Source organism: Saccopteryx bilineata, chromosome 1, assembly GCF_036850765.1.
Source record: "Saccopteryx bilineata isolate mSacBil1 chromosome 1, mSacBil1_pri_phased_curated, whole genome shotgun sequence".
Classification (NCBI taxonomy): Eukaryota; Metazoa; Chordata; class Mammalia; order Chiroptera; family Emballonuridae; genus Saccopteryx; species Saccopteryx bilineata.
Genome location: NC_089490.1, coordinates 11,350,493 through 11,371,968, shown reverse-complemented (window position 1 = coordinate 11,371,968; position 21,476 = coordinate 11,350,493). Strand labels below are relative to the sequence as shown.

At 53.6% G+C, this 21,476-nt stretch overlaps 1 protein-coding gene and 1 pseudogene across 1 annotated transcript; both read right to left on the bottom strand.

The window, feature by feature from the left end:
- Positions 1-5,516: 5,516 nt before the first annotated feature.
- LOC136332928 (patr class I histocompatibility antigen, A-126 alpha chain-like) lies at positions 5,517-8,947 on the bottom strand. The gene is made up of 8 exons (XM_066272048.1): positions 8,811-8,947; positions 8,311-8,595; positions 7,727-8,002; positions 6,860-7,135; positions 6,622-6,735; positions 6,156-6,188; positions 5,973-6,020; positions 5,517-5,823 (listed from the first exon to the last, which is right to left on the bottom strand). Exons 1-8 carry the CDS (start codon positions 8,872-8,874, stop codon positions 5,819-5,821), a joined length of 1,101 nt encoding a protein of 366 aa, XP_066128145.1. The 5' UTR covers positions 8,875-8,947; the 3' UTR covers positions 5,517-5,818.
- Positions 5,517-20,269, bottom strand: LOC136331213 (HLA class I histocompatibility antigen, B alpha chain-like; annotated as a pseudogene).
- Positions 20,270-21,476: the final 1,207 nt, after the last annotated feature.

Genomic DNA, 21,476 nt, shown 5'->3' with positions numbered 1-21,476 from the left:
AGGCCTCGAGCACCAGCAGAGGGACGGCTCTGGCTGGGAGTGTGGACAGCTCACTTCGGTGAAGTTTCCAAGTAGACGGTATTGGAAATCGGTAATAATTGATTTTTAATATGTTCAGTTTTCTCAGTGAAGCAGGAAACAAGGTCACTGGCAGTAATGAGATGGGGAAGGAGGGTGAGTGTTTGAGCAGAGGATGGGGGAGACTGAGGGAGCCGTGTAGGGACAGGATGATTGCGGGCAGCAGTGTGGACCCCCTTGTGGTCTGAGTCATGATGTTAATATGATGCTTGCACGTGTCTGTGTTGTCTCCAGCCTCCTGTAGCTGCACGGGGCAGGTGCAGGGAGGGCAGAGGTAGAATTCCCTGGCTGTGTAGTTTTTCCAAGCAAGGGTGACAAGACAAGGGAGATCAAGGGAGGGATTGAAATGCTGTCTCATGGAATTGAAGATGAGTAAGGAGGGAGGAGAGGACATTGAGGGGTGAGGGACGGTGACTAGATGGTAGGATAATAACCTGGGATCCCAGATGGCTGAATGGATTGTGAAAGTTGATGTATCACGGGGTGGACCCAGGCCTGAGAAACAGGCACATTTGTGATGAATGGATTGCTGATATTACATTACAACATGTGATCAAATAATCTCACCAGTGTTTCCAGAGCTTAGGCCGCCCTGCGGGGTGAGTAGGGAGATGGAGGGCAGAGCGTGGGGGGCATGGCGTGGAGACTGTGGGAGGGCTGGGTTATTGGCAATGACAAGTCTAGGGGATGACACGGGAGGGGGCCCAGGAAGAGCAGAGCAGAAGGTCATGGAGGAGAGGAGCTCAGGGAAGTGAGGAGCCGGGGACTGAGCATCCTCTGCTAAGTGTGTTCTGTCCCTGCTGTAAAGTGACCACAAACCAAGTGGCTTTAAATAACATCCCTTGATTATCTCATGGTTGTGCAGGTTACACATGTCCTCACTGGACTAGGAATAAGGGGTCAGCAGGTCCCTGCCCCTCACTGGGGCTCTGAAAGAATCCACTGCCAAGCTCATTCACTTGGTTTTTTGAACTCAGATTCTTGCAGATGTGGAACTGAGTCCCTGTTTCCTTGCTGGCTGTCAACTGGAGCCACGCTGCGCTCCCAGAGGATGTCTTCAGTCCTGAAACGTGGCCCCCACAGCACACACAATCCTTCTCCCACGTAGAACCTCTCTGCCTCTCCTCACCCTCATCTCTACTGCAGCTTCTCTGAGTCCACCCAGAAAACCTCTCTGCTTTTAGGTTTTTGTGACATGATTGGGCCCAGCCAGGTGATCCAGGATGGTTTCTCTGTCCTAAGGTCCTTAACCTTCATTACACCACCTGGTCCCTTTGCCATGTAAGGAAACCTGTCCACAGTCTCTAAGCAACTGTGATGGACATCATTGGGGACCACTGTTCAGCCTTCCACATCTGTGTATGTTGAAATAACCAAGGTCAAGGAGGTAGCACTCTGGGGAGGGTAGGAGTATGCAGAGCCTGTGGAGATGAGCGTGCAGGATGTTTGGGGGACCAGGGGTGACTGAGACAGACAGGGGAAAGGAGAGAATGAGGTTCATCCTGGTGGATTCAGGGCAGATGGTGGTGAGTGTGAGAGAGGGAAGTGGGAGGAGCAGGGGTCTGGGGCTCTCACTTGGGCTCTGTTGATGGGGATGAGGAGGTTTGGGGTGGTCAGTGTTAGTTCCAGTGGGTGGACAATTTCTTGACCCCTTGATTGTGGGGTGGAGTGTTAGAGGAGAGGAAGGTCTTAGAGGATGTGCAAGAGTTCACTCTTAACCCTGACGGAGGGGACTGTGCTCACACCAGGTCTCAGTGTGACATCACTTCTAGGGCACCAGGTGTGACCCTGATATCGCTGCTAAGGTGACAGAAAGCCCAGAGGGGCTGTGCTTTGAGCCCCAGAGCCCCCATGTGCATGTCCATACTGTGGAGGACAGTGAGATGTTGCTCCCAAATAAAAAATTATTTCATTTCAAAAATTCAGTTTAAAGAAGTACTGAGAAATAGGAAGTGAAAGAAAATATTTCTACTTCTCAGATTTCCCTGGTGTTTCCATCAAGGGGACACAGAGAGGGGTGGCCGGGAGAGGTGGACACTCAGAGACGGCACAAGGCCCTGAGCGCTCCTCTTCTCCACGTGAGAGGCTCTGGGGGGATGACACAGAGGACCTTGGTCAAGGCACATATGAGAAGCAATCAATGAACAGCTGAAATGCCCCAATTATGAGTAGATGCTTCTCATTTCTCTCTTTTACTGTCTGTCTGTCTCTCTCTCACTAAATTAAAAAAAGAGAGAATCATGTATTACTTTGACATTTTATATTAAGAAATTAGTTATTTTCTCCAGTGTAAAAACCATATTATTTAAAAAATGATTTTTTTAAAGAGATGAGTACAGAAATATTTAGGGGTGACGATTGTGTGATTTGGCAGGTAATTTTCAAATATTTTAACAAAAACTATAGAAATATATAACACAGAGAAAATAAAGCAAAATACTAAAGTTTTTTCAAAATATTGAAGTGATTAAATAAAGTTCTTTCAATCCTTATGTATATTGGAAATTTATCACAGTAGTTTGGGGAAAAATTTTAAATAGTGATTCTCAATGACATGAGAAACATTTACAACATGCTGTTGAAAGAAAAGAAGGCTTTAAGCCTGTGTGTGTGAGAATGTCAGCATGTGAAGAGATGTCAGTGTGTGTGAACATGATTGTGTGTGAGAGATGTCAGTGTGTGTGAGCATGTCCGTGTGTGTGTGCGTGTGCACGAGAGGTCAGTGTGTGTGAGCGTGTCCGTGTGTGTGTGTGAGTGCACGAGAGGTCAGTGTGTGTGAGCGTGTCCGTGTGTGTGTGCGCGAGCACGAGGTCAGTGTGTGTGAGCGTGTCCGTGTGTGTGCGTGCCCATGAGAGGTCAGTGTGTGAGCGTGTCCGTGTGTGTGCGCGCACGCGAGAGGTCAGTGTGTGTGAGCGTGTCCATGTGTGTGTGCGTGTGCACGAGAGGTCAGTGTGTGTGAGCGTGTCCGTGTGTGTGTGCATGTGCACGAGAGGTCAGTGTGTGTGAGCGTGTTCGTGTGTGTGCGCGCACGAGAGGTCAGTGTGTGTGAGCGTGTCCGTGTGTGTGCGCGCATGCACGAGAGGTCAGTGTGTGTGAGCGTGTCCGTGTGTGCGTGCGTGTGCACGAGAGGTCAGTGTGTGTGAGCGTGTTCGTGTGTGCGCGAGCACGAGGTCAGTGTGTGTGAGCATGTCCGTGTGTATGTGCACGCGAGAGGTGTGTGTGAGCATGTCCGTGTGTGTGCGTGTGCACGAGAGGTCAGTGTGTGTGAGCGTGTCCGTGTGTGTGTGTTGGTGTAGTGTATGTCAGTGTGTGTTTCCGTGTGCCTGAGTGTGTCCATAAGTCTGAGCGTGTTGGTGTTGTGTATGGCACTGTGTGTTGTTGTGAACCAGCGTGGCTAGTAATTCCAGGTCCTGAGTGGGAACAATGCGGAATTAAGAATATAGGCTTAAAGTAAAAGGATGGGCTTGGGAGGCCTCTGCAATGCTGATGGCAAGAACAGAGCGCCCTCCACACCACTTTCCTGCTTTATGTATAGGGCAGTGAGGCCATTAGCAAATCAAAGAGATCTCTGATCACATTTCCAAGGCAACTCAAGAACTCTACCAAGTGCAGAAAACCCTCACTGTACATAACATCTTAACTTCACAAGAAAAAGGATAAGAGAAACTTGCCTCCAGTCTTTCTGAGGGACATGGGGGGCAGGATGAGTATAAACAATCCAGCAGCATAAGCAAAATAGCCTTTAGCAACTTCACAGAACAAGTGAGGTGGGGGGTTGGGCAGACTGTCAGCTTACTGCCAGTTCCCCACACCTCTGTCCCCCAAAAATCTACACTGCAAAGACCCTGCTGGCTTTCAGTCCCCAACAGTGTGTGTCTGTATGTGTGTGTCCATGACTGTGTGTGTGTCCGTGTGTCAGTGTGGTGCACACTCAATGTGGTGTGCAGCCATGAGTGTGGCAGTCTAGTGCACTCATTCATTCACTCCCTGAACACAACAACAACAATGGGACATTTCAGGGCAGTGGAAATGCAGCTGTGGACATCACATCCCTGTCCCTGTCCTCACGGAGCTTACAGTCTCAGGAAGGGACAGACAGTAAACAATTAAATACAGTGTAAAGTGTGTTAGTGAACTGGGTGTGAACAAAAGCAGAGCACTTGTGCAACTGAACATGGCATGAGGCTCCACCAGTCAGGTGACCACATGCTGGAACCGGCCTCGGGACGTGGTGACACAGAGAGGCTGGGACTGTGCAGAGTGCACTAGGAAAGGGCGGACGGAGTGGCAGGGACAGTGTCCAGGTGCCAGGAGCAGCAGAGACAGCAGTCCTGGCCTCAGGACCAGGGTCCAGCATCAGGGAGTCCAGGGTGTGTGACATGTGCCAGCAGCAGGGCAGTGGTTCCTGTGTGGGACCTGACCAGGCTGGACTGTGGGTCTGCTCCTGGCTCTGTGGCCTCCAGCTGGTCTGTGGTCTTCCCCAAACACTATTAGTCCCCAATGTCAGGTACATACTGCTTTATATCTGAGCTAGAAATAGGTTGGATTCCATTGTTTGCTGCAAGAAATCAATAAGGGGAACAGTTTCAAAGAGCAAGTGTTCAGAGATTTTATTACACTGACCGGGGGACACTTCCTAAATCTTCCACCTAACTTTGCCCCACTGCGGAGAGAACAATAGGTACCTCCCAACATCACATCTTCTTACACACCCCCAGGCCACTCCCAACGACTCCCTTGTATTTCTAACAGATGTCTCAGCTCCACCATCTCTTACAATGAACGCCAGTGATGCCCCTCAGATATGCTCTTTCCAGAGCCTTCCCCATCTCTACTGACAGCAACTCAGTCTACTTTTATCCTCTGAGAGTTTTTGTGACCTTACTCCTGTCTCATATTCCAGATCAACGCATCAGGAAGCAGGGACACCCAGAGGAGAATGAGACTGGAACCCCAAACAAGGACAAAAACAGTCACACTGCTCCATAGAAACAAACAACTGAAGACCCAGGAGGTGGGGGCTGATAGGCGAACCCAGGCCTGAGCCTCGGCTGACTGACCTCACAAAGTCCTCACTGCCCACAGACCTGCAAATGTCCTTTATTAGGACAATTTACGAGGCCTGGGTGACATTTGAGTCCCTGTAAATACAGGTCCTGGGGGACAAAGTTCTACTGGAGAGAGAAGGACAAAGGAGCAGAGAGGTGACCAAGCCGAGGAGTGACCGCTTGAAGCCCATGATACACTGAGCACCGACTGGGCACAGGCCTGACCACATTCGGTCCTCACAGCCTCTCCTGTCCCTGCAACAGACTCAGCACAGCAGACACACGGGTTCTGGAAAATTGTCAGTGCTTTCATTTATTACCTCTCAAACTTTAGGGTCTTCTCTTTTAATTAACCCAACAATCCCTCATGGCAAGAACTGAAAATACAAATTCACACCCAGAGTCTTATTTCAATAAGAGAGTAAGAGGCTGCAGCTCAGTGCTCCACGAAGTACAGACAGGGATTGGGAGGCCCAGCCCCCTCTGCTGGACAGGGAAGTGTGGGGAGGGGACGTGGCCGGCAGGGGTGGGCCAGCCTCCCACCTCCTCACATTATGCTGATAGGAGTGGAGACACGTTCAGATGTCCTTTGCAAAAAGAGAAGTAACATGTTCCCAAAGTCACAAATGGGGTTGGTGGGTGTGTGTGTGTGATGCATCTTCCGTCATTCAGTCCCTGACAAGGCAGCTGTCTCACGCTGTAGAAGAAAATAATCACAAACAAATTCAGGTCAGTCACTGTAACTGGTGACATTCTCAATAGCCCACCTCATACTCAAAATGTCCCAGAGAATCCCCATCACCCAGTCCTGTCCCCTCTCTCCAACCCCTCCCATCAGGGTCTCACCTTTAGAAGCTGTGAGAGACACATCAGAGCCCTTGGCACTGTCACTGCCTGGGGTAGAACACAACAGAACATGGTCAGAGCCCCCAGGACAGGAGACTAAAGGAGGAACTATGGAGGGGGGATTCCCCATGGCTCCTGTCTGCACTGTCACAGGGTCTCAGGGGTCACACCCTCCATACTCACTGGCAGCCTGAGTGTAGCTCCCTCCTTTCCCATCTGCGGGAAGAAAACATCCTGTGAGAGACCAGGGAGGAGGCAGGGCCATGAGATCCTAAAGGAACCCCTAGTCCTGACCCCAGAGAAGTTTCCAGAACTGTGAGTATAGACCCAGGGCAGGATCAGAAAACCTGAGGAAAGTACATGTGTGGAGACTGGAACAACCATCCTCCAGAGGTTCTGTCCTCAGCAGGACTCTCCCCTCTGACCTGTTACTGTTGGGACCCTGGTCCCCATCACCTGACTCATTAAGGTGATAAATCTGTCCCTCATGTTCACACGTGCCTCACTGAAGAGTAAGTGTTAGCAAACAGCCCCAGACTGGGCAAGCACACACGTAGGGATGGTACTTCACATTAATAAAGTGGACACACTTCTTCCTGAGTTTGAAACCCCCTGTGGGACAAGACACTCAGACCCCACCCTTCCCTACCTGAGCGCCTCCTCCTCCACATCACAGCTCCCACCACAGCTCCAGTGACCACAGCTCCAAGGAGGACCAGGAGAGCAACGGTGACCACACTGGGGATGGTGGCCTGAGGAGGCTCTGGGAAGAGATGGGAAGGGAAGGTCAGGGCCCTGACCCCCAGGCCACAGCCCCAACCCTGCTGAAGTCCTCCAGAGGCCCCTGCTCCCTGAGAAGAGGCTCTGTGCCCACGTCCCCTCCTCACCCCATCTCAGGGTCAGGGGCTCCGGCAGCCCCTCGTGCTGCACATGGCACGTGTAGCTCTGCTCCTCTCCAGGGGGCACCGCCACAGCTGCCCACTTCTGGAAGCTCCCGTCCCCTGCAGGCCTAGTCTCAACAAGCTCCATGTCCTGGGTCAGGTCCTGCTCGTCACGCTGCCAGGTCAGGGTGATCTCCACAGGGTAGAAGCCCAGGGCCCAGCACCTCAGGGTGACCTCACGGTCAGAGATGGGGTGGTGGGTCACGTGTGCCTCTGGGGGGTCTGAGGAGAAGGGTGAGAAATTCAGTAACTTTTCATCCCTCATGGGCCACTCCAGCAGCAGTCATGTGACCATCCTGAGAGTGGACAGGACAGCTGGGGTGGGGGAGGGAGCACAAAACTGAAATACCAGCCAAGACAGAGGCATCTGGGATATCTTAGTCTTGGAAAGTTCTAGAATCAGAGTGACACAGCCCAGGGTAGGAGGCAGGTCTCTGAGAGGAGAAAGGGGTTTCTTGTCCAGACCAGGGTGGAGGCCAAATGACCCAGAAAAGCCAGGGTCAGACCTCAGCCACACTGGGTGGGGACAGAGAACAAAGCCTGAGGGAGAAAGTCCCCATGGGTCCCAGGGCCACTGCCAGGGTCAAGGGGAACCGCTGATGGGTGGTTTCAGGGTTGGTCTCCCCTCCAGCCCAAAGACTACACCTAATTGTCCCTGAGAGAAGGGGGACTCGGTCTCTGGTCCCGGTTCTGAAAACCCAGGGGACTCAATGTCCTGATGCAAAGGAGGGTGTTCTGACCCAGGTCCGTCTCCTGTCTCCGTGTAGGAGCCACAGCCCGAGGGGAATGGAGGGAGCCCCGCGGCCCTGGTACCTGCGCGCTGCAGCGTCTCCTTCCCCTTTTCCAGGAAAAGGCGGAGCCACTCCACGCACTCCCCCTCCAGGTAGTTCCTGTAGCGCTCCGCCTCACCGGACTCCTCAAACTTGCGGCGGGTGATCTGAGCCGCCGTGTCGGCCGCGGTCCAGGAGCGCAGGTCCTCGTTCAGGGCGAGATAGTCGGTACCGTCGTAGGCGAATTGCTGGTACCCGCGGAGGAGGCGGCCGTCTGGGTTCATATCACAGCCGAGCACGCTCTGGAAGGTGTGAGATCCTGACAGCCTCCCGCGGTCAGCCCCGCCCACTCAGCCCCGCCCCTTGGTCAGCCCCGCCCAATCAGCCCCGCCCACTTAGACACGCCCCGTGGTGAACCCCACCCAATAAACCCCGCCCCCGAGCTTAGTCCCCGCCCACTCAGCACCATCACTCTCTCCAGTCTTCCAGGATTCAAGCTAAACCAAAAACCAAACCGGGTCAAAGTCCCCGCTGGCTCCTCCCAGGTGGGGTGGCGGGTCCCGCGGTCTTTGATGGAGCCCGTCCGTGGTGTTGGGGTCGTGACCGGGACCCTCCCGCCTGGCTCACCATCCTCGCTCTGGTTGTAGTAGCCGCGCAAGTTGTTTAGGCCCAATCGGTAACTCTGTGCGGCGCCCATAGCGATCTGCGTGTTCCGGTCCCAATACTGCGGGTCCTCCTGCTCCACCCACGGCTGCTCCATCCACTGCGCCCGTGGCTCAACCCTCGGGCTCGCGGCGTCGCTGTCGAACCGCAGGAACTCCGTGTCGTCCACGTAGCCCACGGCGAAGAAGCGGGGCTCCCCGTTGCCGGGCCGGGACACGGCAGTGCTGAAATATCTCAGGGACTGGGCACCTGGAAAAGTGGTGGGTTTGAGCCCCAGCGACCCTCCTCCCTGTGTGGATCCCGGACCCGCGAGACGGAAAAGGGGCCGGGACAGTTCACAAGTCAGGACGGGCGGTGGACACTCGCCATCCCTGCCCCCTCCCTGGGTCCTGCGCCCCCTTTGCTCCCCTTCAGGTCCCTTCGCTGCTCCCCGCAAACGCCGTTTCCTCCCGATCCGCACTCACCCGCCCAACTCGGGGTCAGAACCAGGGCCCTCGAGAGCAGCATGAAGAAGGCTGGGGACCCCATCACCCGCACCCTCAAGGTGTGGGGACAATCTGTGTCTGGCAAGTCCGCGGAGACAGTATAACCGGGGACAGCGGGTAGGCTGATTGGCTTCTCAAGAAACCGGACACCCAATGGGAGTCAGAGATGGGGTCGCGTCATGAGTATCCAGGAAGAAGAACGCACACAGGCGGTGAGAGGCGGAAGCAATATCCGGGAGATGGAGACTCCCCAAAACTGACCTTCCCCGCCCAGACTCCGCCCTCGGGCTGAGACCCTGAGAGCCAGGCCTGGGGACCCGGGACTGTGTCCTCAACCCTCCTCCTGCGCGTAGAGCTCTTTGTCATCGGTCTCCCTGATTCCTGGCCCAGGGGCTATGTGAGGACACCAGGGAGAGACCCCCAGGCTGGGCCCCGGCCATACCCCTCTTCTGTTCCTGGAATCGCTTCCCCTGAAATGGATTCTCTGCCTCCCACCACTTATCTCTCCCCTTGGACTCTTCTAGAAGAAATGTCACCCCAGAGACTTTGATTTTAGAGAGTGAGCTCGCCCTGGGAATGGAGGTGGAGGGACAGGGGTTTCTCTTAACCCTGGAGGAGCTGTGTCTGACAACACCGGATGGAGATTCTTGGAGACCAGTCTCCCTGTTGTCTGTGAACCCCAGTGGGGAGAAAAGTCTTGGGAACCCTGAACATCAGGAAACTGATCTGTAAAGAAGTGATTTTGGCCCCTTGGTACAGAAATGTGTCTAACCAGCACTGCGGTCAGACTCACAAATCTCCTGAATTCTACTTCCCACACAGTGTGTCTGTGACTCGGGATTGTTACATTGTGAAATGATCTTCATTCAGGAGCCCTGAGTTTGTCTGTGAGTCCCCCACGTCCTCAATACAGAGAAGCCCAGGGAAGCCATGTGTCACTGTGCATTTCAACAGGAGCATGTACATCCTCGAAGTTACAAGTGGTCAATGTGGTCATCTGAGTGATGGAGAGAGAGAAGGGAGTTTGGCTGGAGGCATCCCAGACCCAGGGCAGAGTGAGGAAAGTTCAGAGAGGGTGTCAGGGAACCTGGAGCCTAAATCAGCCTTCAGAGGGGCAATGGTCCTGCCTCAGTTTCCCTGCTGTTCTCAATCTTTGACGGGAAGGAGCCTGTGAGAAGCGAGATCCCAGAGCACATGGGGCAGCAGATATGAGAGCACAGCAGCGGGGTCATTGGTCAGTTATGCTCCCTCAGGCTGAGGTCTGGGTGTGCATTCTCACGCTGCCACGTGACCTAGTGGAGGAAAAAATGAGAAGAGAGGAAAAGGGAAGAACTGCTGGGCCAGCACCTTTATGTAGATTAGGAGGGATGAAGCCTCGAGCACCAGCAGAGGGACAGCTCTGGCTGGGAGTGTGGACAGCTCACCTGTGGTGACGTCTCCAAGTAGATGGTGTCGGAAATCTGTGATAGTCATCTTCTAATGTGTTCAGCTTTCTCAGTGAAGCAGGAAACAAAGTCACTGGCAGTAATGAGATGGGGAAGGAGGGTGGATGTTTGAGCAGAGGATGGGGAGACTGAGGGAACTGTGCAGGGACAGGATGACTGTGGGCAGCAGTGTGGACCCCCTTCTGGTCTGGGTCATGACGTTAACGTGACAGTGTCCATGTGGCTGTGTTGTCTCCAGCCTCCTGTAGCTGCACGGGGCAGGTGCAGGGAGGGCAGAGGTAGAATTTCCTGGCTGTGAAGATTTTCCAAGCAAGGGTGACAAGGCAAGGGAGATCAAGGAAGAGATTGAAATTCTGTCTCATGGAATTGAAGATGAGTGAGAAGGGAGGAGAGGACATTGAGGGGTGAGGGATGGTGACTAGATGGTAGGATAATAACCTGATAACCTAGTAGGCACAAAGGATTTTGGGAAGTGATGTAACACAGGTTGGACTCAGGCGTGGGAAACAGGCACATTTGTGATGAATGGTTTGCTGATAGTATATTACACATGTGATCAAATTATCATACCAGTGTTTCCAGAGCTTAGGCCGCCCTGCGGGGTGAGTAGGGAGATGGAGGGCAGAGCATGGGAAGCATGGCGTGGAGACTGTGGGAGGGCTGGGTTATTGGCAATGACAAGTCTAGGGGGTGACAAGGGAGGGGGCCCAGGAAGAGCAGAGCAGAAGGTCATGGAGGAGAGGAGCTCAGGGAAGTGAGGAGCCAGGGACTGAGCATCCTCTGCTGTGTGCGTTTTGTCCCTGTTATAAGGTGACAACAAACTGAGTGGCTTTAAACAGCATCCTTTTATTATCTCACGGTTGTGTAGGTTACAGGTTTAACATGTCCTCACGGGGCTAGGAATAAGGGGTCTGCACGTTGCTGCCCCTCGCTGGAGACTTTGGAAGAATCCACTGCCAAGCTGGTTTACTATGTTGTTTGAATTCAGATTCTTTTCTTTTCTTTTTTTTTTTTTTACAGGGTCAGAGAGAGGGATAGATAGGGACAGACAGGAACGGAGAGAGATGAGAAGCATCAATCATCAGTTTCTTGTTGCAACACCTTATTTGTTCATTGATTGCTTTCTCATATGTTCCTTGACCGCGGGCCTTCAGCAGACCGAGTAACCCCTTGCTCAAGCCAGCGACCTTGGGTCCAAGCTGGTGAGCTTTGCTCAAACCAGATGAGCCCGCGCTCAAGCTGGCGACCTCGGGGTCTCAAAGCTGGGTCCTCTGCATCCCAGTCCAACGCTCTATTCATTGCTCCACCGCCTGGTCAGGCTGAACTCAGATTCTTGTAGATGAGTTCCCATTTCCTCGCTGGGTGTCAGCTGGAGCCACCCTGAGCTCCCAGAGGATGTCTTCAGTCCTGGAACGTGGCCCCCACAGCACACACAATCCTTCCCCCACGTGGGACCTCTCTGTCTCCCCTCACCCTCATCTCTCCTGCAGCATCTCTGACTCCAGCCAGAGAAACCTCTCTGCTTTTAGGTTTATGTGATGTGATTGGGCCCAGCCAGGTGATCCAGGATGGTCTCCCTGTCCTAAAGTCCTTAACCTTCATTACATCACCAAGTCCCTTTCCCATGTAAGGGAGCCTGTCCACAGGCTCCAAGGATTCAGGCTGGACATCTTCGGGGACAACTGTTCATTCTTACACATATGATTATGTTGAAATCACTGAGATCCAGGAGGTAGTACTCTGAGGAGGGTGACAGTGATCCGGGAGCTAATAGAAATGAAGCAATGGCCTGGGGGTCCCCAGGGATTACCTACAATGAGGGGAGTGTGGGTTTTCATCTGATGATGGATTAGGGCAGCAGTTCTCAACCTGTGGGTCGCGACCCCAGTGGGGTCGCCTAAAGCTATCAGAAAATACATAATGCGTATGGCTGGTTGGCTCAGCGGAAAAGCGTCGGCCTAGCGTGCGGAGGACCCGGGTTCGATTCCCGGCCAGGGCACACAGGAGAAGCGCCCATTTGCTTCTCCACCCCTCCGCCGCACTTTCCTGTCTCTCTCTTCCCCTCCCGCAGCCGAGGCTCCCGTTGGAGCAAAGATGGCCCGGGCGCTGGGGATGGCTCTGTGGCCTCTGCCCCAGGCGCTAGAGTGACTCTGGTCGCAACATGGCGACGCCCAGGATGGGCAGAGCATCGCCCCCTGGTGGGCAGAGCGTCGCCCCTGGTGGGCGTGCTGGGTGGATCCCGGTCGGGCGCATGCGAGAATCTGTCTGACTGTCTCTCCCTGTTTCCAGCTTCAGAAAAATGAAAAAAAAAAAAAAAAAAAAAGAAAATACATAATGCATATCAGGTATTTACATTCCGCATCATAACTGTAGCAAAATTACAGTTATGAAGTATCCACCAAAATTATTTTTTGGTTTGGGGTCACCGCAACATGAGGAACTGTATTGCGGGGTCACGGCATTAGAAAGGTTGAGAACCACTGGATTAGGGGATGTTAACGAGAAGAGAAGGGAAAAGTCAAAGCAGTTGAGGAGAAGGACCCACCCACCTCCAGGCCCAGGGCACAAGGTCTGTGGGAGGGGAGACACCCCCATGACTGGACTTCAGAGGGAGCCGTGTCCTCAGGGAGACCCAGGTTCCTGTCAGAGCTGCAGGTGCAGGAACACCCTGGGAGGACTGTGTGGAGTTGGCTGATCCTGGGCTGAGACCTCCGGGGGACACAGTGGGAAGGTTTCAGGAGCTGGGGAGGGGGTGTGAGGGGAGACAGAGTAGGGGTGCACAGAGCCTGTAGAGATGAACATGCAGGATGTTTGGGGGACCAGGGGTGACTGAGACAGACAGGGAAAAGGAGATAATGAATTTAGTCCTGGTGGGTTCAGGGCCGATGGTGGTGAGTGTGAGAGAAGGAGGTGGGAGGGACAGGGGTCTGGGGCTCTCACTTGGGCTCTGTCGATGGGGATGAGGAGGTTTGGGGTGGTCAGTATTAGTTCCAGTGAGTGGACAGGGACAGCTCTTTAATCCCTGATTGTGGATGGAGTGTTGGTGGAGAGAAAGATCTTAGAGAACATTCTCGAGTTCACTCTTAACCCTGACGGAGGGGACTGTGCCTTCACCAAGTCTCAGTGTGACATCTGCTCTTGGAGGTGTGACTTCTGGCGCACCAGGTGTGACCCTGACATCACTGTTCCTCTGCTATGCTGCTGAGGTGACAGAAGGCCCAGGGGCTGTGCTATGAGCCCCAGAGCCCCATGTGCATGTCCACACTGTGGATGGTTATGTAGACAGTGAGATGTTGTTCCCAAATAAAAATATTATTTCATTTCAAAAAATTTAGTTTAGGGAAGTACTGAAAAATAGGGAGTAAAAGAAAATATTTTTACTTCTGAGATTTCCTTGGTGTTAGTTAGCATCAAGGGGACAGAGAGAGGGGTGGCCGGGAGGGGTGGACACTCAGAGAATCCTGGTCAAGGCACATTTGAGAACCAATCAATGAACAGCTGAAATGCCCCAACTATGAGTAGATGTTTCTTATCTCTCTTCCTGTCTGTCTTTCTCTCATTAAAAAGAAAAAAATAAAGCCTGACCAGGCCATGGCGCAGTTGATAGAGCATCGGACTGGGATGCAGAGGACCCAGGTTCGAGACCCCGAGGTCGCCAGCTTGAGCGCAGGCTCATCTGGTTTGTGCAAAGCTCACCAGTTTGGACCCAAGGTCGCTGGCTTGAGCAAGGAATTACTCGGTCTGCTGAAGGCCCGCGGTCAAGGCACATATGAGAAAGCAATCAATGAACAACTAAGGTGTCGCAACAAAAAACTGATGATTGATGCTTCTCATCTCTCTCCGTTCCTGTCTGTCCCTATCTATCCTGTCTCTGTAAAATAATAATAATAATATAAATAATAATAATAATACAGAGAATTTTGTATTACTTTGACATATTAAGGAACTACAGTTATTTTCTTCAGTGTAAAAATCATATTTAAAAAATGATTTTTTAAGAGATGAGTACTGAAATATTTAGGGGTGACGATCATGAAATTGGCTGGTAATTTTCAAAGATTTTAACAAAAATTTTAGAGGTATATTACTCAGAGAAAATAAAGCAAAACATTAAAGTTTTTTCAAAATGTTAAAGTTCTTTCAAGTTTTATGTATGTTGAAAATTTATCACAGTATTTTGGGGGAAAATTTTAAATAAAGATTCCAATGATGCAGGGAATATTTACAACATGCTGTTGAATGAAAATAAGGCTTTAAGCCTGTGTGTGTGTGACGTCAGTTTGTGTGTGTCCGTGTGTGTGTGTTGGTGTACTGTATGTCAGTGTGTGTGTTTCCGTGTGATTGAGTGTGTCACGAGTATGAGTGTTGGTGTTGTGTATGGCACTGTGTGTATGTGTGAGTGTGTCCATAGCTGTGTGTCTTTTTGTGAGTGTACCCATGTGTGTCCGTGTGGTGCACAGTCAGTGTGTCGGTGTGTGACAGTTTCAGAGAGCAAGTGTTCAGAGATTTTATTACCCTGATCTGGACCACGGCCTAAATCTTCCACCTGACTCTGCCCCACGGAAGAGAAAACAGCATGTAACTCCCAAAGTCACATCCTATAATTGACAATACATGTCATCATTTTTCCTTCTGAAAAAAATATATACCTTTAAATGTGGACCTAAGACCCCCCTCCCTGAGCTCTGTCACTGACCTCAGGGGTTCCCAGTGTGGCTGAACCCCGGATTGCTGTGGGCTTCTTACACACCCCCAGGCCCCTCCCAGACCCACCGTCCCTGAGAATTGGGCACCAGACCAGGAGTCACCGTGTAACCAGCCCTGCAGGTGAGGCTGACACACAGCCCTGTGGGCCCTGGTCTGGGTCCTGCTACTAAACGTGTGACCTGAAGACCAGCAGCAGCAGCACCGACCCTGTTCTAATCCAGACTCACACTCTCTCCCGACCGTCTGAGTCTGAACAAAACGGCAGGTGACCCCTGTGCGCAGGGAAGTCTGGGACTCCGTGGTCGCCATGCCTTCTAGACGCGGGGACAGAACTGTGCCGTCGGCTCTGGTGTGTGTCTGAGCAGATGGCTCAGCACTGGGTCCTGGTCAGTCCTTCCTCCTCTGTCTTCTGCAGACATCACTGCTGGGTCTCCTCTTCCATTTTCAATGGTTAAATATTCTTTCTATGTGTCGTCTCCCAAGTCTGTTTGTCCAGCCGACATCTCTCCTCATCTCAGCATCATCTGTCCAGCTGCCAATCGTACGACTCCCTTGTATTTCTAACAGACGTCTCAGCTCCAACAACTCTTACAATGAACACCTGTGATGTCTCCTCAAATTTCCTCCTTCCAGAGCCTCCCCATCTCCACTGACAGCAACTCCGTCTACTTTTATCCTCTGAGATTTTTGCTGATCTTGATTCCTCTGACACCCCAGATCAACCCATCAGGAAGCAGGGACACCCAGAGGAGAATGAGACTGGAACCGCAAACAAGGACAAACACAGTCACACTGCTCCATAGAAACAAAGAAACAAGAAATGAAGACTCAGGAGACGGGGACTGATAGTCGGACCCAAGCCTGAGCCTCGTCTGACTGACCCCCAAAACCCTCTTTGTCCACAGATCTGAAGGTTTCCTTTATTAGGAGAATTTACAGGGAGGTTTGAGTCCCTGTGATCAGAGGTCCTGGAGGGACAAGGTTCTACTGAAGAGATAAGGACAAAGGAGCAGAGAGGTGACCCAGTCGAGGAGTGACCACGTCAAAGCCCACGATGCACTGAGTACCGACTGGGCACAGGCTCTGACCACACTCGGTCCTCACAGCCTCTCCTGTCCCTGCAACAGACTCAGCACAGCAGACACACGGGTTCTGGAAAGTTCTCAGTGCTTCCATTTATTTCCTCTCAAACTTTAGGATCTTCCCTTTAATTACCCCCCACAACCCCTCATGGCAAGAACTGAAAACACAAATCCACACCCAGAGTCTTATTTCAATAAGGAGTAAGAAGCTGCAGCTCAGTGCTCCACGAAGTACAGACAGGGATGGGGAGGGCCCAGCCCCCTCTGCTGGACAGGAAAGTGTGGGGAGGGGACATGGGGGACAGGGGTGGGCCAGCCTCCCACCTCCTCACACTATGCTGATAGGAATGCAGACACGTTCAGATGCCCTTTGCAGAGAGAGAAGTGAGAGGTTCCTGAAGTCACAAACAGGGCTGGCGTGTGTGTGTGAAGCATCTTCCGTCTCTCAGACCCTGAGAAGGCAGCTGTCTCACGCTGTAGAAGAAAATAATCATGAATAAATTCTGGTGAGCAGTTGTAACTGGTGACATTCTCAATAGCCCACCTCATGCTCTAAATGTCCCTGAGAATCCCCATCACCCCAATACCTCCCACATCAGGGTCTCACTATTAAAAGCCATGAGAGACACATCAGAGCCCTGGGCACTGTCACTGCCTGGGGTAGAACACAATGGAACTTGGTCAGAGCTCCCAGGACAGGAGACTAAAGGAGGAACTAAGGTGGATGTGGTTCCCCATTGGCTACTGTCTGCACTGTCACAGGGTGTCGGGGACAGCCCCTCCATACTCACTGGCAGCCTGAGTGTAGCTCCCTCCTTTCCCACCTGCTGGAAAAAAACATCCATGAGAGAACAGGGAGGAGGCAGGGCCATGAGATCCTAAAGCAGGGGTCCCCAAACTTTTTACACAGGGGGCCAGTTCACTGTCCCTCAGACCGTTGGAGGGCCGGACTATAAAAAAACAACTATGAATAAATCCCTATGCACACTGCACATATCTTAAAGTAAAAAAACAAAACAAAACAAAACAAGGCCCTGGCCGGTTGGCTCAGCGGTAGAGCGTCGGCCTAGCGTGCGGAGGACCCGGGTTCGATTCCGGCCAGGGCACACAGGAGAAGCGCCCATTTGCTTCTCCACCCCTCCGCCGCGCCTTCCTCTCTGTCTCTCTCTTCCCCTCCCGCAGCCAAGGCTCCATTGGAGCAAAGATGGCCCGAGCCCTGGGGATGGCTCTGTGGCCTCTGCCTCAGGCACTAGAGTGGCTCTGGTCGCAACATGGCGACGCCCAGGATGGGCAGAGCATCGCCCCCTGGTGGGCAGAGCGTCGCCCCATGGTGGGCGTGCTGGGTGGATCCCGGTCGGGCGCATGCGGGAGTCTGTCTGACTGTCTCTCCCTGTTTCCAGCTTCAGAAAAATGCAAAAAAACAAAACAAAACAAAACAAAATGGGAACAAATACAATATTTAAAATAAAGACCAAGTAAATTTAAATCAACAAACTGACCAGTATTTCAATAGGAACTAGGCTCCTCTCACTGACCACCAATGAAAGAGGTGCCCCTTCTGAAGTGCGGCAGGGGCCAGATAGATGGCCTCCGGGGGCCGCATGTGGCCCGCGGGCCGTAGTTTGGGGACCCCTGTCCTAAAGGAACCCCTAGTCCTGGGCCCCAGAGAAGTTTCCAGAACTGTGACTGCAGACCCAGGGCAGGATCAGGGAACCTGAGGAAAGTACATGTGTGGGGACTGGAACAACCTCTTTCCAGGAGGTCTGTCCTCAGCAGGACCCTCCCCTCTGACCTGTGACTGCTGGGAACCAGGTCCCCATCACCTGACTCATCAAGCTGATAAATCTGTCCCTCATGTTCACATGTGCCTCACTAAAGAGTGTTAGCAAACAGCCCCAGTCTGGGCAAGCACACACGTGGGTACAATAATTCTAATTTATGAAGCAAATACAATTCTTCCTGGGCTTAAAACCCCCTGTGGGACAAGAAACTCAGATCTCACCCTTCCCTACCTGAGTGCCTTTTCCTCCACATCACAGCTCCTCCCACCACTGCTCCAATGACTGAAACAGCAAGGAGGAACGGGACAGCAACTGTGACCACAGTGAGGGTGGTGGCTGAGTAGGCGGCTCTGGGAATGGAAGGGAAGGTGAGGGCTCTGACTCCCAGGCCACAGCCCCATCCCTGCTGAAGTCCTCCAGAGGCCCCTGCTCCCTGAGAAGAGACTCTGTGCCCACGTCCCCTCCTCACCCCATCTCAGGGTCAGGGGCTCGGGCAGCCCCTCATGCTGCACATGGCACGTGTATCTCTGCTCCTCTCCAGGGGGCACCGCCACGGCCGCCCACTTCTGGAAGGTCCCATCCCCTGCAGGCCTGGTCTCCACAAACTCCATGTCCTGGGTCAGGTCCTGCCCGTCACGCTGCCAGGTCAGGGTGATCTCCGCAGGGTAGAAGCCCAGGGCCCAGCACCTCAAGCTGACCTCACGGTCATAGATGGGGTGGTGGGTCACGTGTGCCTTTGGGGGGTCTGAGGAGAAGGGTGAGAAATGCAGGAACTTTTCATCCCTCATGGGCCACTCCAGCAGCACTCCTGTGACCATCCTGAGAGTGGACAGGACAGCTGGGTGGGGGAGGGAGCACAAAACCCAGACACCAGCCTGGACAGAGGCACCTGGGTCGATTTCTTAGTGTTCAGAAAGCTCTAGAGTCAGAGGGACACAGCTCAGGGTAGGTGGCAGGTCTCTGAGAGGTGAAAAAGGAATTCTGGTCCTGACCTGGGTGGAGGCCAAATGACTCAGAAAAGCTGGGTCAGACCTCAGACACACTGGGTGGGGGACAGAGAACAAGGCCTGAGGGAGAAAGTCCCCATGGGTCCCAGGGCCACTGCCAGGGTCAAGGGGAACCGCTGATGGGTGATTTCAGGGTTGGTCTCCCCTCCATCCCGGAGAGACTGCACCTAATTGTCCCTGAGAGAAGGGGGAGTCGCTGTCTGGTCCCGGATCTGAAAATCCAGGGACTCAATGTCCTGACCCAAAAGAGGCTGTTCTGACCATGGTCCATTTGCTCTCTCAGTGTAGTTAGCTGCAGCCCGAGGGGAGAGGAGGGAGCCCCGCGGCCCTGGTACCTGCGCGCTGCAGCGTCTCCTTCCCCTTTTCCAGGTAAAGGCGGAGCCACTCCACGCACTCCCCCTCCAGGTAGTTTCTGTAGCGCTCTGCCTCTCCGGCCTCCTCCCACTTGCGCCGGGTGATCTGAGCCGCCACGTCGGCCGCGGTCCAGGAGCGCAGGTCCTCGTTCAGGGCGATGTAGTCGGTACCGTCGTAGGCGTGCTGGCTGTACCCGCGGAAGAGGCTTCCGTCCGGGTATATTTCACAGCCGTACATTCTCTGGAGGGTGTGAGACCCTGACCCCGCCCCGCGGTCAGCCCCGCCCACCAGGCCCCGCCCCCGCCTCGACCGCGGGCATTAAAACTAAACTGAAAACGAAAACAGGTCAAAGTCCCTTCGGGTTCTTCCCGGGTGGGGGGATGGTCGGTCCCCCGTTCCCGGGTGGAGCTTGGATCCGGACACTCGGGCGACCCCGGCCCGCCCGTGGGGATGGGGTCGTGACCGGGACCCGCCGGCGTGGCTCACCGTCCTCGTTCTGGTTGTAGTAGCCGCGCAGGGTGTTCAGGTTCACTCGGAAAGTCTGTGCGTTGTCCTTGGCGATCTGCGTGTTCCGGTCCCAATACTGCGTGTCCTCCTGCTCCACCCACGGCTGCTCCATCCACGGCGCCCGCGGCTCCACTCTCGGGCTCGCGGCGTCGCTGTCGAACCGCACGAACTCCGTGTCGTCCACGTAGCCCACGGTGAAGAACCGGGGTTCTCCGCGACCCGGCCGGGACACGGCGGTGATGAAATATCTCAGGGAGTGGGGACCTGGGAACGGGGGAGGGGCGCAAAGGGACGGTGTGGGAGGTCAGGGCCGGGGGTAGTGGACACACGACCTTCCCGGGGTCCTGCGCCCCCGCCGAGTCCCCCACCTCCTCCCCGCAGAGGCCGTTCCCTCCCGACCCGCACTCACCCGCCCAGGTCGGGGTCAGGACCAGGGCCCCCGACAGCAGCAGGAGGAGGGTTGGGGACCTCATGACCCGAGTTCTCAAGGTCTGAGAACAACCTGAGTCGAGCGAGTCCACCGAGAGTTTATAACTGGAGAAGGTAGGAAGGCTGATTGGCTTCTCTAGAAACCAGACACCCAATGGGAGTGATATCTGGGGCCGTGTCATGAGTATCCAGGAAGGAGGATCCGACACAGATTATGACAGGCAGACCTGAAACCCGGGGAGATGGGAACTCTGCAACACTGACCTTTCGAACCGCCCAGACTCCGCCCTCGGGCTGCGACACTGAGATCCAGGCCTGGGGGTTCGGAGACTGTGCCTTGTGTCCTCCTCCTGCGGGGAGAGCTCTTTGTCACCCTGTCTCCCTGAGTCCTGACCCAGGGACTGTGTGAGGACACCAGAGAGAGACCCCCAGGCTGGGCCCCGCCCCTTTCTCCTCTTCGTTCCCGGAATCCCTTCCCCTGAAATGGACATTCTCCCACCCCTTATCTCTCCCCCTGGATTCTTCTAGAAGAAAACTCACCCCAGGGAACTTGATGTCAGAGAGTGAGCTCGCCCTGGGAATGGAGGTGGAGGGACAGGGTTTCTCTTAACCCTGGAGGAGCTGTACCTGAAAACACAGGATGGAGATCCTCAGAGACCAGTCTCCCTGTTGTCTGTGAACCCCAGTGGGGAGCACAGTCTTGGGAACCCTGAACATCAGGAAGCTGATCTGTAAAGAACTAATTTGTCCCCTTGGTCCAGGAATGTGTCTAACCAGCACTGCAGTCAGACTCACTAAGCTCCTGAATTCTACTTCCCACACAGTGTGTCTGTGACTCGGGATTGTTACATTGTGAAATGATCTTCATTCAGTAACTCTGAGTTTGTCTGTGAGTGGCCCACGTCCTCAATACAGAGAAGCCCAGGGAAGCGTGTGTCACTGTGCATTTCAACAGGAGCATGTACATCCTCGAAGTTACAAGGGCTCAATGCGGTCATCCAAAGAATGGAGAGAGCGAAGGAAGGTTGGATGGAGGCGTCCCAGACCCAGGGCAGAGTAAGGAAAGTTCAGAGAGGGTGACAGGGAGCCTGGAGCCTAAGTCAGTCTTCAGAAGGGCAATGGTCCTGCCTCAGTTTTCCTGCTGTTCTCGGTCTTTTACAAGAAGGAGTCTGTGAGAAGTGAGGTACCAGAGCAAACGGGGCAGCAGATTTGAGAGCAGAGCAGCGGGGTCATTGGTCAATTTTGCTCCCTCAGGCTGAGGTCTGGGTGTGCATTCTCATGCTGCCACGTGACCTAGTGGAGGAAAAAATAAGAAGAGAGGAAAAGGGAAGAG

What these genes read in the sequence shown, in the direction of transcription:
- LOC136332928 (XM_066272048.1), bottom strand. Translation starts at nt 8,874, where the DNA reads ATGGGGTCCCCAGCCTTCTTCATGCTGCTCTCGAGGGCCCTGGTTCTG. An exon ending in GCCCCTGACCCTGAGATGGG is followed by an intron (nt 6,736 to 6,859) that starts GTGAGGAGGGGA and finishes ATCTCTTCCCAG; the next exon opens with AGCCTCCTCAGGCCACCATC. An exon ending in GTGGAGGAGGAGGCGCTCAG is followed by an intron (nt 6,189 to 6,621) that starts GTAGGGAAGGGT and finishes TTCTTCCCGCAG; the next exon opens with ATGGGAAAGGAGGGAGCTAC.